Genomic DNA, 21,372 nt, shown 5'->3' with positions numbered 1-21,372 from the left:
GGATGGAACTCCTCCCATATGGGGAAAGGCTTCAGCTTGGAAAAGAAACAGTAGGGAGGAGATATGATTTGAGATCTATAAAATCCCAAGTGGTGTAGAACGAGTAGAAGTGAACTGATTTTTTACTTTTTCAAAAAGTAAGACTAGGGGACACTAAATGAAGTTACATAGAAACAGTTAAACAGCACATTAGATTATGGACCTCAAATCATGATCCCATTCATAATTTCTTTAAAAAATTTTATTTATAAAGCATCTGTTCCTTTGTAAGTTTCTTACAACAGAGCAGGTTATGAGCAAGTCAAATTCCGAACACAAAATGCAAATAAATCCCATCTCTTCAAAAAATATTCTATAATGAAAGGAAGCCCCCTTAGAACAAACCCAGTATACCACATTTAAACAGAAAACAATTTTAAAATGGTTTATGACATAGAAGTCAAAATGAAATAGTCAGAAGGCATATGCAAGTTTTCAGAGCTCATGCAATACAATCAATCATAGCAATCACCACATTTAAGGGGGGGGACCCCATTTAAAGAAAGCCAAGTAGGGACATTCACAAGTAAGAGTTACATGCAAAGAACATATTAAACTATCAACTTACTAAAGTCTCAACAAATACTCCTAACTGAACTAAAAGAAAAAAAGGTTTTTACCTACAAAAATGGAGCTATTCACTTATTCAAAAAGGCTACTGAACCACAGTGCAATAAGAAGTTCTTGCCATTAATCTGAAAAACTATTTTGATGAAGTATATTTTGTTTTGCATACCAAATTAAAGGTCTATATAACTGTATTTTCATAACAGTGTTTGTCTATTACATTATTTCCAAGAATATATTCGAGGAAATTCATAGCAGATCATTCTCAATACTCAATCATAACACAAAAGCTATTTCAGACACACCTAATCTTTGTAAAATTACTACAGTGACATTGTTTGTCTATTTATGAACAAGATGTATGTTTTCTTTTAATAGCATGTTCTCTTACTTGAATGACTACATTTAAAGAAGTGTCAAGTTTAATTTTCAACACAATTTCTGTATTTGTACAAACACAACTCATAGATATTTTGTAATTTCTTTTGTTTACACTTTCAGTAGGATCATAAATTCCAGAATACATAGGTTTCAAAAAAGCACTGCCAAATCTACATTATGGGATACAGGATTTGGCATATATTGTAATATTTCTTAAACTTAAAAATTACCAATTTTGTTTCATGATTTTATGTAATCTGCGCTGGAAGACAAGACCAGTTTTCTGAGAATCCACAAACTCTGATCTTACTCCTTGCCTCTATTCAAGAAGAAAACCTGACCACAAGCCTTGTACAATGTATGTCAAATCTGATGTTACTGTAACACGTTTATTAATCTTGATTCCACATCACCATCAGTCTTCTTCGGATACATATTGTCGACTATTCTTGCGCTGATTCCGAGATCTAGACCGAGAACGAGAGCGTTTCAGTGTTTTGCTCTCACAGTTGGCATGCCCTTGTGGAGATTTTGACTGAGATCTTGCAGGTGAACCAGAATCCCTAGATTGCCTGTGAGGTGACCGAGACTGTGATTTGGCTACAGATTTTGAGTTTTGCTGAAATGACTTTGATCGTGAACGACCTCTAGATCCAGAGTTTCGCCTAGGTGTCCTCGAGCGTCTTGCTGAGTTAGAATACCTGGGTAGTGATTTGGAGCGGGACTTGGACTGACTGTAAGAATGCCGTCTGTGTCTTGACCTGCAAAGCATTCCAAATGTAAGAGAAGGGATTCCATGACAACGTTTAGATATCTTTCAGCTGTTAAGATTCCAATGTAATGCCAAGCTACCTCCCATAATTATTGTGGCCACAAAAGTCCCAAATTACTATTACTATCTAGATCTCTCTATCTATATACTCTGGCAACAAAAGGACAAAATCCTGCATGTACACTAATTTTCAGGAAAGAATGTAAAACATAATAAAGATTCTGAAACTGGCCGATAAGAAGTGGGGTTACTTACCTCTAATGGAAGTTCTCTGTGGACAGCAGAATAAATCAGCTACATAAACAAATCAAGTCATCCTGATGACACCAGACCAGATCCTCTTTCCCATAGCTCAAAGGAACCTACAAAGATACTGAGTATACTTGGGTGCTCCCCTCTGACTGGCCAAAGCCCCTCCCCTCTTCCATCCTTTCTACAACTTAGTCTATCTTCAATTGTAAGGGCATCTTCAACTTTGCAAGGGTTGTGTGGCTGATTTATCCTGCTGTCCACAGAGAACCTCTATTACAGGTAAGCAGCCTCATTATATCCTGCTTGCCCATGAAGAAAATCAGCCACACACATGGCTAAATACCAAGCTACTGGTGCAAGGGTGATCAGCATTCTAAATATATTCACCTAACACTTGCAATCTGAGTGTTACCGTTCTGGTAGGATGAAGGTAAGGAGAAAAGATTACAACCCTTGAATATCAGAGGAAAACAAAAGGGAAAAGTGCTTTATATAATTTGTAAACTGCATTGGTTTTATCACAGAAAGATGGTACATGAAATGCATTACCCTATCAAGTCTAACAAAGGTCCTGTCAGAAATGACGATCTAGTTACAAGTCAAAAAGAGTGAACATGTCAATGAATATTGAACCAGGGTTAATAGGAGTAGTTTAGCACAGTGTTCGACATTATAGAGTGATGTGAATAACTGAACACAGTGGGGTAATCTTTTGCTGGACCACGGATTGGCATCCTGAATTCCTACCATGCTAGCCTATTGTGAATTGTAGCTTACCGTAACCCATGGTTAAAAATAATATTTTTGTACCTGGGGAGGTTCCAGGGAGTTGGGGCAGGCATTCTGAGTGCCTGCAGGTGGGGGGTCGCAGTGGTCACGATCTCGCTGTGAGTGTACCCATTTTGAGCTGTTCTGGGGTGGAGGAGAGCCGACGTCAGCTTTTAGGAGAGCCCGGATGGTGCCTTTAGAATGGCTAGGGTGACAGGCGCAATGCTGCGATGGCCGGTGACGTCATTGATGATGTCACACGCACATGCGCAGTTGCCTCAACAGTCCCGATGCCTCTGGAGGAATTCTGGAGCCCGGGAAACACTAGACTACCAAAGTTTTATATAATTTTATGTGGAAACATCTGTTAAAAGGGTCCGTTTTATGTAAATTTTAATCGCATTGTGATTGGCGCTATTGCACAATCGTGAATGGGGCATTTTAGAGATCTTTGTCCCTAAGGCTGTTGGGAAGTAAAGGGGGGGGGGGGGCTACAGAAAACCCATGAGACAAAAGTGGCGTGATTTCGGGCGCATGCACTGTAAGCTTAAAGGAGACCTGTAAGGACACCTTTTTATTATAATTAAAATTTAAAGTGTCTCCAAAGTTTTTAAATAAGAAGTTAAGGTGTAGGAAGCTTATAAATGCATGCTATGACGTCATCTGAGCTCTGTTTGAATGTTAATGAAGGTAATTGTAGAGAGTTCTTGTGGGGAGTTTGAGGTGTATAAAGATGCAGATTTTTACATAATACTGCTTAAAGCACGATTGCAAGGTATTTTGAGGGATTAAAGTTTAAAAACGAGGGTTTTAAATAGTAAAACTGTAATGTTTTTGTAAGGTTAGGGGCTGTACAGGGATCTGTTCAGGCACGCTATCTCCACAGAATCTTATGGCATGAATGATTGGCTACCCTGCTGACAGCAAGAACCTGTTTCTAAGGGGAAGTTTTAGAACTTCTGAAGTTCTGAGAGATGACAGTTGGACTGATAAAAAGAAAGGTATTGAGTGATTGTTGTCTGAGATTGATGTGAGGAAATTTAGTAAAAGAGAATTTAAAAATTATATAAAGAGGTAAGGATATTGGGTGTGTGTTTAAGGAACGTGGGTAGTGGAAAATTTAATACATTTCTAGAAATTTTAAGATTACTGTTAGTGAGAGGAAACTTTTGTATAAACTATTGAGAATTTTGGGCCTTGTTTACTAAGCCACATTATAGGCACATTAAAATTTTTAACACTCATTAACTATGTACGAGTGTTAACTGTGTATATGTGCCTACAACATCCCTATAGCCCTATAGGCACCTACATGGTTAGCACATGCGCTTATAGGTGCGTTAAAAATGCTAACACACCTTAGTAAACAGGGCCCTTAATGTAGAGTGCTCATAATCTTCTCAGAGGGTGGAATGATTGAAAACTCATTAGTTCTGAGAAATTGTAAAGAACTGTGGAAATTGTTAACGTGAGAGAGAAATGTAATTGATATTTTATTGACAGTTTCTCTCAAACTCTAAAAGACATATTTCAGGAAAGATATTTTTAGTGCTGGATATTGAAATTTTTCTGGCTAAGTTTAGTGAGAAGTGAATGCGGTGAGAGTGGGAGCTGACTGAAAAGAAAAAAATCCTCTGAAGAATCCAAGTCCAATAGAAGATGAATAGATTAAGAAAGGGATTTTAAGTAAAAGACAGAATAGGAAAAATAGCTAAAGAATCAACATTTATTTTTGAAATTAAGATTTGATACAGTTTAGGAATCCAGTCTTTGTTAAGAAATCTTCCTTTAAACTGAATGTACCTAAACTGTGTTTCAGTTCTTTTACAAACTTTTGAACTATAGTTCCAAACTTTACAGGTAAGTATTTTGAATAATTTCCTTTCAGGTAAGTATTTTATTTATTTGGTCTTATAATCTTCTTCACACTTTTTGTTTTTCAGTGTATTTCTTTCAGTCCTGTATAGCGAATGCTACATACCTGTAGAAGGTATTCTCCGAGGACAGCAGGCTGATTGTTCTCACTGATGGGTGACGTCCTCGGCAGCCCCTCCAATCGGAATCTTCCTAGCAAAGTCCTTTGCTAGCTCTCGCGCGCCCACGCGCACCGCGCATGCGCGGCCGTCTTCCCGCCCGAAACCGGCTCGAGCCGGCCAGTCCAGTATGTAGCAAGACAATACACTTCAAGGGAAGACTCAACTCCAAAGGGGAGGCGGGCGGGTTTGTGAGAACAATCAGCCTGCTGTCCTCGGAGAATACCTTCTACAGGTATGTAGCATTCGCTTTCTCCGAGGACAAGCAGGCTGCTTGTTCTCACTGATGGGGTATCCCTAGCCCCCAGGCTCACTCAAAACAACAACCATGGTCAATTGGACCTCGCAACGGCGAGAACATAACTGAGATTGACCTAAAAAATTTACCAACTAACTGAGAGTGCAGCCTGGAACAGAACAAACAGGGCCCTCGGGGGGTGGAGTTGGATCCTAAAGCCCAAACAGGTTCTGAAGAACTGACTGCCCGAACCGACTGTCGCGTCGGGTGTCCTGCTGCAGGCAGTAATGAGATGTGAATGTGTGGACAGATGACCACGTCGCAGCTTTGCAAATTTCTTCAATGGAGGCTGACTTCAAGTGGGCTACCGACGCAGACATGGCTCTAACATTATGAGCCGTGACATGACCCTCAAGAGCCAGCCCCGCCTGGGCGTAAGTGAAGGAAATGCAATCTGCTAGCCAATTGGATATGGTGCGTTTCCCTACAGCCACTCCCCTCCTATTGGGATCAAAAGAAACAAACAATTGGGCGGACTGTCTGTGGGGCTGTGTCCGCTCCAGGTAGAAGGCCAATGCTCTCTTGCAGTCCAATGTGTGCAGCTGACGTTCAGCAGGGCAGGAATGAGGACGGGGAAAGAATGTTGGCAAGACAATTGACTGGTTCAGATGGAACTCCGACACAACCTTTGGCAAGAACTTAGGGTGAGTGCGGAGGACTACTCTGTTATGATGAAATTTGGTGTAAGGGGCCTGGGCTACCAGGGCCTGAAGCTCACTGACTCTACGAGCTGAAGTAACTGCCACCAAGAAAATGACCTTCCAGGTCAAGTACTTCAGATGGCAGGAATTCAGTGGCTCAAAAGGAGGTTTCATCAGCTGGGTGAGAACGACATTGAGATCCCATGACACTGTAGGAGGCTTGACAGGGGGCTTTGACAAAAGCAAACCTCTCATGAAGCGAACAACTAAAGGCTGTCCTGAGATCGGCTTACCTTCCACATGGTAATGGTATGCACTGATTGCGCTAAGGTGAACTCTTACAGAGTTGGTCTTGAGACCAGACTCAGACAAGTGCAGAAGGTATTCAAGCAGGGTCTGTGTAGGACAAGAGCGAGGAGCTAGGGCCTTGCTGTCACACCAGACGGCAAACCTCCTCCACAGAAAGAAGTAACTCCTCTTGGTGGAATCTTTCCTGGAAGCAAGCAAGACGCGGGAGACACCCTCTGACAGACCCAAAGAGGCAAAGTCTACGCCCTCAACATCCAGGCCGTGAGAGCCAGGGACCGGAGGCTGGGATGCAGAAGAGCCCCTTCGTTCTGCGTGATGAGGGTCGGGAAATACTCCAATCTCCACGGTTCTTCGGAGGATAACTCCAGAAGAAGAGGGAACCAGATCTGACGCGGCCAAAAAGGAGCAATCAGAATCATGGTGCCTCGGTCTTGTTTGAGTTTCAACAAAGTCTTCCCCACCAGGGGAATGGGAGGATAAGCATACAGCAGGCCTTCCCCCCAATCCAGGAGGAAGGCATCCGATGCCAGTCTGCCCTATGGCCTGAAGCCTGGAACAGAACTGAGGGACTTTGTGGTTCACTCGAGATGCGAAGAGATCCACCAAGGGGGTGCCCCACGCTTGGAAGATCTGGCGCACCACTCGGGAGTTGAGCGACCACTCGTGAGGTTGCATAATCCTGCTCAACCTGTCGGCCAGACTGTTGTTTACGCCTGCCAGATATGTGGCTTGGAGCACCATGCCTTGACGGCGAGCCCAGAGCCACATGCTGACGGCTTCCTGACACAGGGGGCGAGATCCGGTGCCCCCCTGCTTGTTGACATAGTACATGGCAACCTGGTTGTCTGTCTGAATTTGAATAATTTGGTGGGACAGCCGATCTCTGAAAGCCTTCAGAGCGTTCCAGATCGCTCGCAACTCCAGGAGATTGATCTGTAGACCGCGTTCCTGGAGGGACCAGCTTCCTTGGGTGTGAAGCCCATCGACATGAGCTCCCCACCCCAGGAGAGACGCATCCGTTGTCAGCACTTTTTGTGGCTGAGGAATTTGGAAAGGACGTCCCAGAGTCAAATTGGACCAGATTGTCCACCAATACAGGGATTCGAGAAAACTCGTGGACAGGTGGATCACGTCTTCTAGACCCCCAGCAGCGTGAAACCACTGGAAGGCTAGGGTCCATTGAGCAGATCTCATGTGAAGACGGGCCATGGGAGTCACATGGACTGTGGAGGCCATGTGGCCCAGCAATCTCAACATCTGCTGAGCTGTGATCTGCTGGGACGCTCGCACCCGCGAGACGAGGGACAACAAGTTGTTGGCCCTCGCCTCTGGGAGATAGGCGCGAGCCGTCCGAGAATCCAGCAGAGCTCCTATGAATTCGAGCTTCTGCACTGGGAGAAGATGGGACTTTGGATAATTTATCACAAACCCCAGTAGCTCCAGGAGGCGAATAGTCATCTGCATGGACTGCAGGGCTCCTGCCTCGGATGTGTTCTTCACCAGCCAATCGTCGAGATATGGGAACACATGCACCCCCAGCCTGCGAAGTGCCGCTGCTACCACAGCTAGGCACTTTGTGAACACCCTGGGCGCAGAGGCGAGCCCAAAGGGTAGCACACAGTACTGGAAGTGGCGTGTGCCCAACTGAAATCGCAGATACTGCCTGTGAGCTGGCAGTATCGGGATGTGTGTGTAGGCATCCTTCAAGTCCAGAGAGCATAGCCAATCGTTTTGCTGAATCATGGGGAGAAGGGTGCCCAGGGAAAGCATCCTGAACTTTTCTTTTATGAGATATTTGTTCAGGGCCCTTAGGTCTAGGATGGGACGCATCCCCCCTGATTTCTTTTCCACAAGGAAGTACCTGGAATAGAATCCCAGCCCTTCTTGCCCGGATGGCACGGGCTCGACCGCATTGGCGCTGAGAAGGGCGGAGAGTTCCTCTGCAAGTACCTGCTTGTGCTGGAAGACTGAGCTCCCGGTGGACAATTTGGAGGTTTGGAGGCCAAATTGAGGGTGTATCCTTGCCGGACTATTTGCAGAACCCACTGATCGGAGGTTATGAGAGGCCACCTTTGGTGAAAAGCTTTCAACCTCCCTCCGACTGGCAGGTCGCCCGACACTGACACTTGGATGTCGGCTATGCTCTGCTGGAGCCAGTCAAAAGCTCGCCCCTTGCTTTTGCTGGGGAGCCGCGGGGCCTTGCTGAGGCGCATGCTGCTGACGAGAGCGAGCGCGCTGGGGCTTAGCCTGGGCCGCAGGCTGTCGGGAAGGAGGTTTGTACCTACGCTTACCAGAAGTATAGGGAACAGTCTTCCTTCCCCCGAAAAATCGTCTACCTGTAGAGGTAGAAGCTGAAGGCTGCCGGCGGGAGAACTTGTCGAATGCGGTGTCCCGCTGGTGGAGAGACTCTACCACCTGCTCGACTTTCTCTCCAAAAATGTTGTCCGCACGGCAAGGCGAGTCCGCAATCCGCTGCTGGATTCTATTCTCCAGGTCGGCGGCACGCAGCCATGAGAGCCTGCGCATCACCACACCTTGAGCAGCGGCCCTGGACGCAACATCAAAAGTTAGTTCTTCCGAAGCATGTCACCGGAGCTCCCCGGCACCGACGAGGAGGACGTAGAATCCAGCCGTCGCTTCCTCGGGGCCGAGGCCGAAGGAGGTCGGTCTCGGGGGGGCTGTACCGCAGGAGCCCTCAGGGTAGGAGGAGACCCACCCGAGGGCTCACCGCCACCAGCAGGGGAATGGACAGCCCTCACCTGCACTCCACTCGATGCACCACCGTCCGACGACATCAGGAGACGAGGTCCCGGTACCACCGACGTCGATGCAGCTATCCGATGTCTCGGCGCCGATGCAGAGGGCCGATGCCTCGATGCACTCGATGCACTGGCAGCCAAGGAAGAAGGTCTGGACGCTGATGACGTCGATGCACACGATGACCCCGGTGCCGATGCCGACGAAGAGCCCGAGAACAAAACGTTCCACTGGGCCAATCTCGCTACTTGAGTCCGCCTTTGTAAGAGGGAACACAGACTACAGTTCTGGGGACGGTGCTCGGCCCCCAGACACTGAAGACACGAAGAGTGCCTATCAGTGAGCGAGATTACCCGGGCGCACTGGGTGCACTTCTTGAAGCCGCTGGAAGGCTTCGATGTCATGGGCGGAAAAATCACGCCGGCGAAGTCAAAATCCGAAATGACGAATTTGGAGCACCAAAACTTTAAGGGAGAAAAAATCTCGACCGAGGCCGAAAAGAGGCCTACCCCGACAACGAAAGAAAAACTTACCGGGGCAAAAACTGGAAATACGGGAAGGGGCAAACGAAACCCAAGGGGGTTTCCGGAGCACTTTCCGAACGAAAAGAAACTTTTTCCGAAGAAAAAACACGTCGATTAAAATAACGGACGCGCGAGGTCGACTCTCCGGGGCTCAACACGGCAAAAAACACAGCCGTACCGAGTGCGGACGAAAGAAGACTGGCCGGCTCGAGCCGGTTTCGGGCGGGAAGACGGCCGCGCATGCGCGGTGCGCGTGGGCGCGCGAGAGCTAGCAAAGGACTTTGCTAGGAAGATTCCGATTGGAGGGGCTGCCGAGGACGTCACCCATCAGTGAGAACAAGCAGCCTGCTTGTCCTCGGAGAAGTGATGTTTAAATGTGCACACTGTAGAATTTAACTTGTCTGTCTTCAAACTTCTCAATTTAAATTCAGCATTGGGGCCAGCCCGCTTCCAGATGATGATCTTCTGTACCTAAACTTATTCTTAAATAAAATAAAAGGAAGAAAACTCTCTATATGTTTGAATTAACTTTTATGTTACTTCCTATTCTTTAAAACAAAGAGTTACTTATTAACATTTTCAATTCATGAATACCTTTTTTCATATTTAATTGCAAACAATTAAAATGTTATAATTTTATTGAACAGAGTGCAGCCTGGAACAGAACAAAAATGGGTCTAGGGGGGTGGAGTTGGATTCTAAACCCTGAACATATTCTGCAGCATCGACTGCCCAAACAGACTGTCACGTTGGGTATCCTGCTGGAGGCAGTAGTGAGATGTGAATGTGTGGACTGATGACCACGTTGCAGCCTCCTCAATGGAGGCTGACTTTAAGTGAGCCACTGACACAGCCATGGCTCTAACACTGTGACCCGTGACATGGCCTTCTAGAGTCAGCCCAGCTTAGGCGTAAGTGAAGGATATGCAATCTGCTAACCAATTGGAGATTGTGCATTTTCCAATGGCGACTCCCCTCCTGTTCGGATCAAAAGAAACAAACAACTGGGCCGACTATCTAAAGGGCTTTGTCTTCTCCACGTAAAAGGCCAATGCTCTCTTGCAATCCAAGGTGTACAAACTGCTTTCGCCAGGGCGGGTATGAGGACAGGGAAAGAATGTTAGCAAGACAACTGACTGATTCAGATGGAACTCCGACACTAGCTTTGGCAGGAACTTTGGGTGCGTGCGGAGGACTACTGTGTTGTGATGGAACTTGATATAAAGGTGCATGCACTACCAAGGCCTGAAGCTCACTGACTACGAGCTGAAGTAACAGCCACCAGGAAAACAATATGAGCTCCCACCCCAGGAGAGATGCATCAGTTGTCAGCACTTTTCGTGGGTGAGGAACTTGGAATGGTCGTCTCATGGTCAAATTGGATCGAATCGTCCACCAGTGGAGAGAATTCCAAAAGCCCGTGGACAGTTGGATGACATCCTCTAGATCTCCCGCAGCTTGAAACCACTGGGAAGCTAGGGTCCATTGATCTCATATGTAGACGTGCCATGGGCGACGAACTGTGGAGGCCATGTGTCCCAGAAGTCTCAACATCTGCTGAGCCATGACCTGGTGAGACGCTCGAACCATGGATACCAGGGACAGAAGACTGTCCGCCCTTGTCTCAGAAACATAAGCTTGACCTGAGTTTTCAACAGGGCTCCAATGCATTCCAATGCTTGGACTGGGGTGAGATGGGACTTGGGATAATTTATTACGAACCCCAGTAGCTCTAGCACCCGAACAGTCATTCGCATGGACTCCAGAGCATCCTCTTTCGAGGTGCTCTTCACCAGCCAATCGTTCAGATAAGGAAACACATGCAATCCTAGTCTGTGTAGTGATGCTGCGACTACAGCTAGGCATTTGGTAAACACTCTGGGCGCAGACGCCAGGCCAAAAGGCAGTATACGGTACTTAAAGTGCTGTGTTCCCAGCCGAAATCAAAGATACTTCCTGTGAGCTGGAAGTATCAAGATGTGTGTGTAAGCATCCTTTAAGTCCAGAGAGCATAGCCAATCATTTTCCTGAATCATGGGAAGAAGGGTGCCTAGGGAAACCATCCTGAACTTTTCTCAGACAAGAAATTTGTTCAGGGCCCTTAGGTCTAGGATGGGACGCATGCCCCATTTTCTTTTGCACAAGGAAGTACCTGGAATAGAATCCCAGCCCTTCTTCCCCTGGTGGAATGGGCTCGACCGCTTGGGCCTTCAGAAGGGCGTAGAGTTCCTATGAAAGTATCTGTTTGAGCTGGGAACTGTAAGAATGAGCTCCCGGTGGACAATTTGGAGGTTTGGATTCCAGATTGAAAGTGTATCCTGACTGTCTATTTGAAGAACCCACTGGTCGGAGGTTATGAGAGGCCACCTTTGGTGAAAAAATATCAACTTCCCCCCGACTGGCAAGTCGTCCGGCATGGACACTTTTATTGAGGCTATGCTTTTGCTGGGGAGCCGCAGAGGCCTTAGGCGCATGCTGTTGACGAGAACGAGCACGCTGGGACTGAGCCTGGACAGGCTGCCGAGAAGCTGGAGTGTACCTACGCCTAGCATTGGAATAGGGAGCACTCCTCTTCCCCCAGCAAGGAACATCTGCTATCCACTGCTGGACCGAATGATCCAGGTCAGAGACACACGCAGCCATGAGATTCTGTGCATCACTATACCTTGGGCAGCGATCCTGGATGCTACATCAAAAGTGTCAAAAGTACCCCTGACCAGGAACTTGTGACACGCCTTCTGCTGCCTGACCTCCTGGCAAAAAGGCTCGGCCTGCTCCAAAGAGAGTGCATCAGCCAAGTTAGACAGTTGGCTCACCGAGTTCCGCAAGTGGATGCTCGTGAAAAGCTGGTATGTCTGGATTTTGGCAGCGAGCATAGCAGCCTGAAACGCCTTTCTCCCAAAAGAGTCCAAGGCTCTAGATTCTCTGCCTGGGGGCGCCGAGGCATACTCCCTAGTACTCTTGGCTCTTTTGAGAGCAGAGTCCACTACCATGGAATTGTGGGGTAGCTGAGACTTCATCAATCCAGGCTCCCCGTGGATGATATTGGGATTCAGTCCTTTTAGGGATCATGGGATTAGACAGAGGGAACGACCAGTTTCGCCTAAGGACTTCCTTCAGTACATTATGCAAAGGAGCTGTCTGCAGCCTCTCTAGGCAGAAAAGGATAATCCAGGACCTCGAGCATCTCAGCCCTGGGCTCATCCTCAACCTGCATAGGGAAGGGAATAGCCGCAGCCATTTCCCGGACAAAGGAGGTAAAGGATAGACACTCTGGTGGAGAAAGTCTCCTTTTTGGTGGAGGGGAATGTTCAGAAGGAATCCCATAGGACTCATCAGAAGAAAAGTACCTGGGATCCTCCTCTTCCTCCCACGAACGCTCATCTTCAGTATCGGACAAGACATCTCTCAGAGCAGTCCAAAACTGAGCCTAGCTCGACGTGAAGGAACAACGTCCTCGATGGCGGTGCTGAGAAGTCGACGCCTGCCTGGACTCGGGTGAAGCTTCCTCCACCGACGTCGAAGGGGAGTCGACCTGAGTGGCAGGCGGCACCAAGGTCGGGGACCTCACCACAGGCGAAGGACCAGATACCGCTGCAGCAGACTGTACGGAAGGCACAAGCACCCCCGACACTGAAGCATACTGGTGCAGTAACCCTTCCAGAAGCTCTGGAAGCAGGGCCCTGATGTACTCGTAGAGAGTCGCCGTCGGAAAAGGCTGCGGGGTCGGTATAGGAGCCGGTGGCAGAATCTGTCGAGGCTCAGGAGCAGGTACCGGGCTGCTAGACCGACGCATCGGCACCTCCTAAATAGAGGGAGAGCGATCCTCTAAGCGCCAACGCTTCTTAGGTGCCGAATCCCTCAACGCCCCGGAGATCCCAGCACCATGTGTCGAAGGAGAACAATGACGGTGCTTCTTCGACTTTGCTCGACACCCGTCATCGAGACTCCTCGGTACCAATAAGGAACACGTGGAATCCTCACGTCTCCTCGGGGCCGGGTCTGACGAAGGTCATCCTGGGGGGCCTGCATAACAGGAGGCCTCGAGACAGGTGGAGACCCACTCGATGCCTCACTGCTCCCAGCACGAGTTGGTCGTTCTGCGGCCATTACATTCTCTCCCAACATCGATGCGTCCCTCGATGTCGACGCCGCTGATCTCGGCACCGATGTCGAAGGACCGGATCAAGCCCCACAAAGCTTCTCTCGTTGGGCCTCTCGAGACACTTGAGTCCGTTTCTTCAGGCGAAGAAACAGACTACAAGCGGCTGGGCTATGGTTGGTATCGGTACCAGAGATGGTCCGGTTGCACCGAGTACAACGTTTGAAGCCGCTGGGTGTCTTTGATGACATGGAAGGAAAAACGGCTTCGGCGAAAAAGACGCGATCGTGCCTGTTAAAAGAAAAAAGGGCATGAAAAGAAGGGAACAACCCCACCGCGTTGAAAAACAAAGGAAATTTTAAAAGGGCAAAAAAATAAAGAAAACCACGGGAAGTTTTTTTTTTTTTTTAACGTAAATTTCTATTAAAAAAAAAAGAAAAGAAATATGGCAAAAGTCACAAAAACGGAAAGACTCTTTCCTGGGCCTAAGAGGAGCGGGGAAAAAACTTGACCGCACCTCAACATGGAGAAAAAATAACTGATTTGGAATGCTCTCGCAACGGGCGGGAAATCGGTCAGCGCATGCACGCCAGAAGGCTCTGACAAGATTTTTTTATATTTTCCTTGCAAAATGCCGGTTCCTGGGCCGACGTACATGTCGACCCACATGTTAGAACAAGCAGCCTGCTTGTCCCCAGAGAAGGGTGTCTTAAATCAGTGCCTTTTGGGATGTAAATGACTTGTTAGATCCCGGTTTGGTGGGATTTAGAAGAGTTTCTAGAATTAAATCTTTGTTAACAGCTATACTAGAAGAGATTAGCATTGGGGAGATAAAGGGGAAAAGGTTTTGCTTGTCTCTAATGATTTAAGTGCTGCTTTCGATACGGTACAAAAATATTCTGTTGGAAAGATGTATTGCATTGAGATTGCTAGACCCTGTTAAACAATGGACACTTCATGCATAGCAGAGAATTTAAATATGGTATGCTAATACATAGTCTAGTGAGAAGTTATTAAAATGGGTGTTCCTCAGGGATTCCCCCCCTTTCACCTTAGTATTTGTCACTTTTAGGGAAATCAGCACGCCGGTGTGGATTTTCACTTTATGCTTATGCAGACTGTACAGAGTACTTATTACCTATAGATGGGGATTGGTCAGGGGCAGCAATTAACTCTTTCCATAGGTGTGAAAGAGGTACAGTGATGTGAAAAAGTATTTACCCCCTCCTAATTTCCCTTATTACTGCACATGTCGTGCTGTCGTTAAACAAAATGGATTAGACAAAGTGAACCTGAGCTTTTAAATTATAGCTTCATTTAAGGAACAAAGTTATCCAACACCCATATGACCCACGTGAAAAAGTAATTGCCCCTTAGTTTATCAACCAACTGACCAAATTTAATTGGCAAATTCAGCTTATTGAACACAGTCAGGTGTGACTGCAGCCAGCCCTGTTGAATCTAAACCTCACTAGATATTGAATCTTACTAGAATAGTGAAGTAGTTATCATAAAGGTTCTACAAGAACACTATGCCATGATCAAAGGAAATTTCAGAAGAGATGAGAAGTTGTTCTAATATATCAGTCTGGAAAGGGTTTCAAAGCCTTTTCTAAAGTCTGGGACCCCACCAAACCACAGTGAGAGCCATTATCGCCAAATAGAGAAGACTTGGCACAGTGTTGAATCTTCCCAGGAGTGTCCAGCCTACTAAAATTAGTCCAAGGGTGCAATGACAACTCATCTGGGAAATCACAAAACATCCGATAAGAACATTCAAAGAACTGCAGGTCTCTTTAGCCTCAGCTAAGATCAGTGTTCATGACTCCACAATAGGACAAACAGAGCAAAAATGGGATTCATATGAACTTGCTTAACTACTCTAGCTGCCAGTGAGCAGAGCAGAGCTGTGTACAAAGCTAAAACATCATGTGGAAAAAGGAAAAGAACTACAAATGATGATAGGAAAGAGTATCACACAAAGAAAGGAAAGAGTATCACACAAAGGAAGAGGCACCATCATTCAAAAAGAGGTATTACAGCACACAGTCAAAAGCAGAGGTGTCTCGACCTGACTGGCAGCAGCAGCTTCTAGTCAACACTCGTATCCAAAGGCTTGTCTGAAAAGCCAAGCTTTCAGGTTGGCCTTGAAGCTCTTAAGAGACAGATAACTACGTAGGGCAAGGGGCAGAGCTTTAAGAAAGGAAAAAGAAAGCACGGTCTGTAGTTGGGCAGATTTAGGGCTTGGTAGAACTAGATGGTGGTCATTTAAAGGACCTTGGCAGGGGAGTAGGGGATAGTTAGGCCGGACAGATAGATAATCAAAGGAGCCTACCCTAAAAGCCTTAAAAGTCAGCAGGGTGACTTTGGGTGATCTGATATTCTACTGAAAGCTAGTGGTGCTGTTTTAATAGAGAGGATATGGGATCAGAATGGTGGGCATGGCATAGTAATCTGATGGCTATGTTTTGTAAAGTCTATAACTTCTTAAGACTAGATCAAGGTAGGCCTGACTAAATATTACAGTAGTACAGATGCGAGGTGAAAAAAGAAAGAAGAGCGTGGAAACTATCGTGGTCAAAGATGCCAAATAATCTATAACTGTTGAAAGGTAATGAAGCAAAGCTTGGATAAGTGTGAGATGTGTGGCAAAAATGATAAAACAGGAGTCCAGAATTACTCCCAGATAGCGAAAATGTGAAACAGGAGACAATTTTTCCAACAATGCTCATCTTACATTTGCAAAGACACACCTGGATGATTCCCAAGTCTTTGGGATAATGTTCTAAGGACAGATGAGTGAAAATATAGAATTTCACAGTACGAACACACCAAGTCAAACATAGTGGAAGTAGTGTGATGGTACGGGGATGCTTTGCTGCTTTAGGACCTGAAAAACTTGCCATTATTGAAGGAACCATGAATTCTGCTCTGTACCAGATAAGAAGAATGTCCGGTCATCTGTCTGCGAGCTAAAGCTGAAGTGTAATTCAGTTATACAGGAATAATGATCCAAAATACAAAAGTAAGTCTACATCTAAATGGCTGAGGTGAAAAATTTACAGTTTTGGATGGGCCTAGTCAAAATCCTGACTTGAACCCTACTACTGGCAAAACTTTTGAATCAAGACATCCTTCTAACTGTTGAACTGAGGTGGTCATCTGTGTGGCAATCTGCCTTTGTAAACTTGTGTATACAGGCAAAACTAAAAGCCAGTTCCACAAGTGGCTAATAGAATATAGGAGTGCCCTCAAAAGAAAAGTCACGGAGAAGCCTTTGGTGGACATCTTTTAAAAAAAAAAAAAAATTGATGATTTCTGTTTTTTTTATTATCCACAAAGCCTTTATGTCATAGGAGAATGGTGATGTGGATAAAGCGAATGCTACATACCTGTAGAAGGTATTCTCCGAGGACAGCAGGCTGATTGTTCTCACTGATGGGTGACGTCCACGGCAGCCCCTCCAATCGGAAACTTCACTAGCAAAGGCCTTTGCTAGTCCTCGCGTGCTCATGCGCACCGCGCATGCGCGGCCGTCTTCCCGCCCGAACCGGCTCGTGTTCGTCAGTCCCATAAGTAGCAAACAAAGCAAGGGAAGACACAACTCCAAAGGGGAGGCGGGCGGGTTTGTGAGAACAATCAGCCTGCTGTCCTCGGAGAATACCTTCTACAGGTATGTAGCATTCGCTTTCTCCGAGGACAAGCAGGCTGCTTGTTCTCACTGATGGGGTATCCCTAGCCCCCAGGCTCACTCAAAACAACCACCATGGTCAATTGGGCCTCGCAACGGCGAGGACATAACTGAGATTGACCTAAAAAAATTTACCAACTAACTGAGAGTGCAGCCTGGAACAGAACAAACAGGGCCCTTGGGGGGTGGAGTTGGATCCTAAAGCCCGAACAGGTTCTGAAGAACTGACTGCCCGAACCGACTGTCGCGTCGGGTATCCTGCTGCAGCCAGTAATGAGATGTGAATGTGTGGACAGATGACCACGTCGCAGCTTTGCAAATTTCTTCAATAGAGGCTGACTTCAAGTGGGCTACCGACGCTGCCATGGCTCTAACATTATGAGCCGTGACATGACCCTCAAGATTAAGCCCAGCCTGGGCGTAAGTGAAGGAAATGCAATCTGCTAGCCAATTGGATATGGTGCGTTTCCCCACAGCCACTCCCCTCCTATTGGGATCAAAAGAAACAAACAATTGGGCGGACTGTCTGTTGGGCTGTGTCCCCTCCAGGTAGAAGGCCAATGCTCTCTTGCTGTCCAATGTGTGCAGCTGACGTTCAGCAGGGCAGGAATGAGGACGGGGAAAGAATGTTGGCAAGACAATTGACTGGTTCAGATGGAACTCCGACACAACCTTTGGCAAGAACTTAGGGTGAGTGCGGAGGACTACTCTGTTATGATGAAATTTGGTGTAAGGGGCCTGGGCTACCAGGGCCTGAAGCTCACTGACTCTACGAGCTGAAGTACCTTCCAGGTCAAGTACTTCAGATGGCAGGAATTCAGTGGCTCAAAAGGAGGTTTCATCAGCTGGGTGAGAACGACATTGAGATCCCATGACACTGTAGGAGGCTTGACAGGGGGCTTTGACAAAAGCAAACCTCTCATGAAGCGAACAACTAAAGGCTGTCCTGAGATCGGCTTACCTTCCACACGGTAATGGTATGCACTGATTGCACTAAGGTGAACCCTTACAGAGTTGGTCTTGAGACCAGACTCAGACAAGTGCAGAAGGTATTCAAGCAGGGTCTGTGTAGGACAAGAGCGAGGATCTAGGGCCTTGCTGTCACACCAGACAGCAAACCTCCTCCACAGAAAGAAGTAACTCCTCTTAGTGGAATCTTTCCTGGAAGCAAGCAAGATACGGGAGACACCCTCTGACAGACCCAAAGAGGCAAAGTCTACGCTCTCAACATCCAGGCCGTGAGAGACAGGGACCGGAGGTTGGGATGCAGAAGCGCCCCTTCGTCCTGCGTGATGAGGGTCGGAAAACACTCCAATCTCCACGGTTCTTCGGAGGACAACTCCAGAAGAAGAGGGAACCAGATCTGACGCGGCCAAAAAGGAGCAATCAGAATCATGGTGCCTCGGTCTTGCTTGAGTTTCAACAAAGTCTTCCCCACCAGAGGTATGGGAGGATAAGCATACAGCAGACCCTCCCCCCAGTCCAGGAGAAAGGCATCCGATGCCAGTCTGCCGTGGGCCTGAAGCCTGGAACAGAACTGAGGGACTTTGTGGTTGGCTCGAGATGCGAAGAGATCTACCAAGGGGGTGCCCCACGCTTGGAAGATCTGGCGCACCACTCGGGAATTGAGCGACCATTCGTGAGGTTGCATAATCCTGCTCAACCTGTCGGCCAGACTGTTGTTTACGCCTGCCAGATATGTGGCTTGGAGCACCATGCCGTGACGGCGAGCCCAGAGCCACATGCTGACGGCTTCCTGACACAGGGGGCGAGATCCGGTGCCCCCCTGCTTGTTGACGTAATACATGGCAACCTGGTTGTCTGTCTGAATTTGGATAATTTGGTGGGACAGCCGATCTCTGAAAGCCTTCAGAGCGTTCCAGATCGCTCGTAACTCCAGAAGATTGATCTGCAGATCGCGTTCCTGGAGGGACCAGCTTCCTTGGGTGTGAAGCCCCTCGACATGAGCTCCCCACCCCAGGAGAGACGCATCCGTGGTCAGCACTTTTTGTGGCTGAGGAATTTGGAAAGGACGTCCCAGAGTCAGATTGGACCAAATCGTCCACCAATACAGGGATTCGAGAAAACTCGTGGACAGGTGGATCACGTCTTCTAGATCCCCAGCAGCCTGAAACCACTGGGAAGCTAGGGTCCATTGAGCAGATCGCATGTGAAGGCGGGCCATGGGAGTCACATGAACTGTGGAGGCCATGTGGCCCAGCAATCTCAACATCTGCCGAGCTGTGATCTGCTGGGATGCTCGCACCCGCGAGACGAGGGACAACAAGTTGTTGGCTCTCGTCTCTGGGAGATAGGCGCGAGCCGTCCGAGAATCCAGCAGAGCTCCTATGAATTCGAGTCTCTGCACTGGGAGAAGATGGGACTTTGGATAATTTATCACAAACCCCAGTAGCTCCAGGAGGCGAATAGTCATCTGCATGGACTGCAGGGCTCCTGCCTCGGATGTGTTCTTCACCAGCCAATCGTCAAGATATGGGAACACGTGTACCCCCAGTCTGCGAAGTGCCGCTGCTACTACAGCCAAGCACTTCGTGAACACTTTGGGCGCAGAGGCAAGTCCAAAGGGTAGCACACAGTACTGGAAGTGACGTGTGCCCAGCTGAAATCGCAGATACTGTCTGTGAGCTGGCAGTATCGGGATGTGCGTATAGGCGTCCTTCAAGTCCAGAGAGCATAGACAATCGTTTTGCTGAATCATGGGTAGAAGGGTGCCCAGGGAAAGCATCCTGAACTTTTCTTTGACCAGATATTTGTTCAGGGCCCTTAGGTCTAGGATGGGACACATCCCCCCTGTTTTCTTTTCCACAAGGAAGTACCTGGAATAGAATCCCAGCCCTTCTTGCCCGGATGGCACGGGCTCGACCGCATTGGCGCTGAGAAGGGCGGAGAGTTCCTCTGCAAGTACCTGCTTGTGCTGGAAGCTGTAGGATTGAGCTCCCGGTGGACAATTTGGAGGTTTTGAAGCCAAATTGAGGGTGTACCCGTGCCAGACTATTTGAAGAACCCACTGATCGGAGGTTATGAGAGGCCACCTTTGGTGAAAAGCTTTTAACCTCCCCCCGACTGGTAGGTCGCCCGGCACTGATACTTGGATGTCGGCTATGCTCTGCTGGAGCCAGTCAAAAGCTCGTCCCTTGCTTTTGCTGGGGAGCCGATGGGCCTTGCTGAGGCGCACGCTGCTGACGAGAGCGAGCGCGCTAGGGCTTAGCCTGGGCCGCAGGCTGTCGAGAAGGAGGATTGTACCTACGCTTGCCAGAAGAGTAGGGAACAGTCTTCCTTCCCCCGAAAAATCTTCTACCTGTAGAGGTAGATGCTGAAAGCTGCCGGCGGGAGAACTTGTCAAATGCGGTGTCCCGCTGGTGGAGCTGCTCTACCACCTGTTCGACTTTCTCTCCAAAAATATTATCCGCACGGCAAGGCGAGTCCGCAATCCGCTGCTGGATTCTATTCTTCAGGTCGGAGGCACGCAGCCATGAGAGTCTGCGCATCACCACACCTTGAGCAGCGGCCCTGGACGCAACATCAAAGGTGTCATACACCCCTCTGGCCAGGAATTTTCTGCACGCCTTCAGCTGCCTGACCACCTCCTGAAAAGGCTTGGCTTGCAGGGGGGAGCGCATCCACCAAGCCCGCCAACTGCCGCACATTGTTCCGCATGTGTATGCTCGTGTAGAGCTGGTAGGACTGAATTTTGGCCATGAGCATAGAAGAATGGTAGGCCTTCCTCCCAAAGGAGTCTGTTCTAGAGTCCTTGCCCGGGGGCGCCGAAGCATGCTCCCTAGAACTCTTAATCTTCTTTAAGGCCAAATCCACAACTCCAGAGTCATGAGGCAACTGTGTGCGCATCAGCTCTGGGTCCCCATGGATCCGGTACTGGGACTCGATTTTCTTGGGAATGTGGGGATTAGTTAGAGGCTTGGTCCAGTTCGCCAGCAATGTCTTTTTGAGGACATGGTGCATGGGTAGAGTGGACGCTTCCTTAGGTGGAGAAGGATAGTCCAGGAGCTCAAACATTTCAGCCCTGGGCTCGTCCTCCACAACCACCGGGAAGGGGATGGCCGTAGACATCTCCCGGACAAAGGAAGCGAAAGACAGACTCTCGGGGGGAGAAAGCTGTCTCTCAGGAGAGGGAGTGGGATCGGAAGGAAGACCCTCAGACTCCTCGTCAGAGAAATATCTGGTGTCTCCTTCCTCTTCCCACGAGGCCTCACCCTCGG

At 48.0% G+C, this 21,372-nt stretch overlaps 1 protein-coding gene across 1 annotated transcript in view; it reads right to left on the bottom strand.

The window, feature by feature from the left end:
- Positions 1 to 223: 223 nt before the first annotated feature.
- SRSF12 (serine and arginine rich splicing factor 12) overlaps positions 224 to 21,372 on the bottom strand; it is a 91,967-nt gene continuing 70,818 nt past the window's right edge. Inside the window, exon 5 of the mRNA XM_030199103.1 lies at positions 224 to 1,748. Coding sequence (XP_030054963.1) covers positions 1,403 to 1,748 — 346 coding nt within the window. The 3' untranslated portion in view covers positions 224 to 1,402. The remainder of the gene's footprint in view (positions 1,749 to 21,372) is intronic.

The sequence above is a fragment of the Microcaecilia unicolor genome, chromosome 3 (assembly GCF_901765095.1).
Source record: "Microcaecilia unicolor chromosome 3, aMicUni1.1, whole genome shotgun sequence".
NCBI lineage: Eukaryota > Metazoa > Chordata > Amphibia > Gymnophiona > Siphonopidae > Microcaecilia > Microcaecilia unicolor.
The sequence above is the reverse complement of the archived record's forward strand: the minus strand, read 5'-3'. Positions and strand labels throughout refer to the sequence as shown.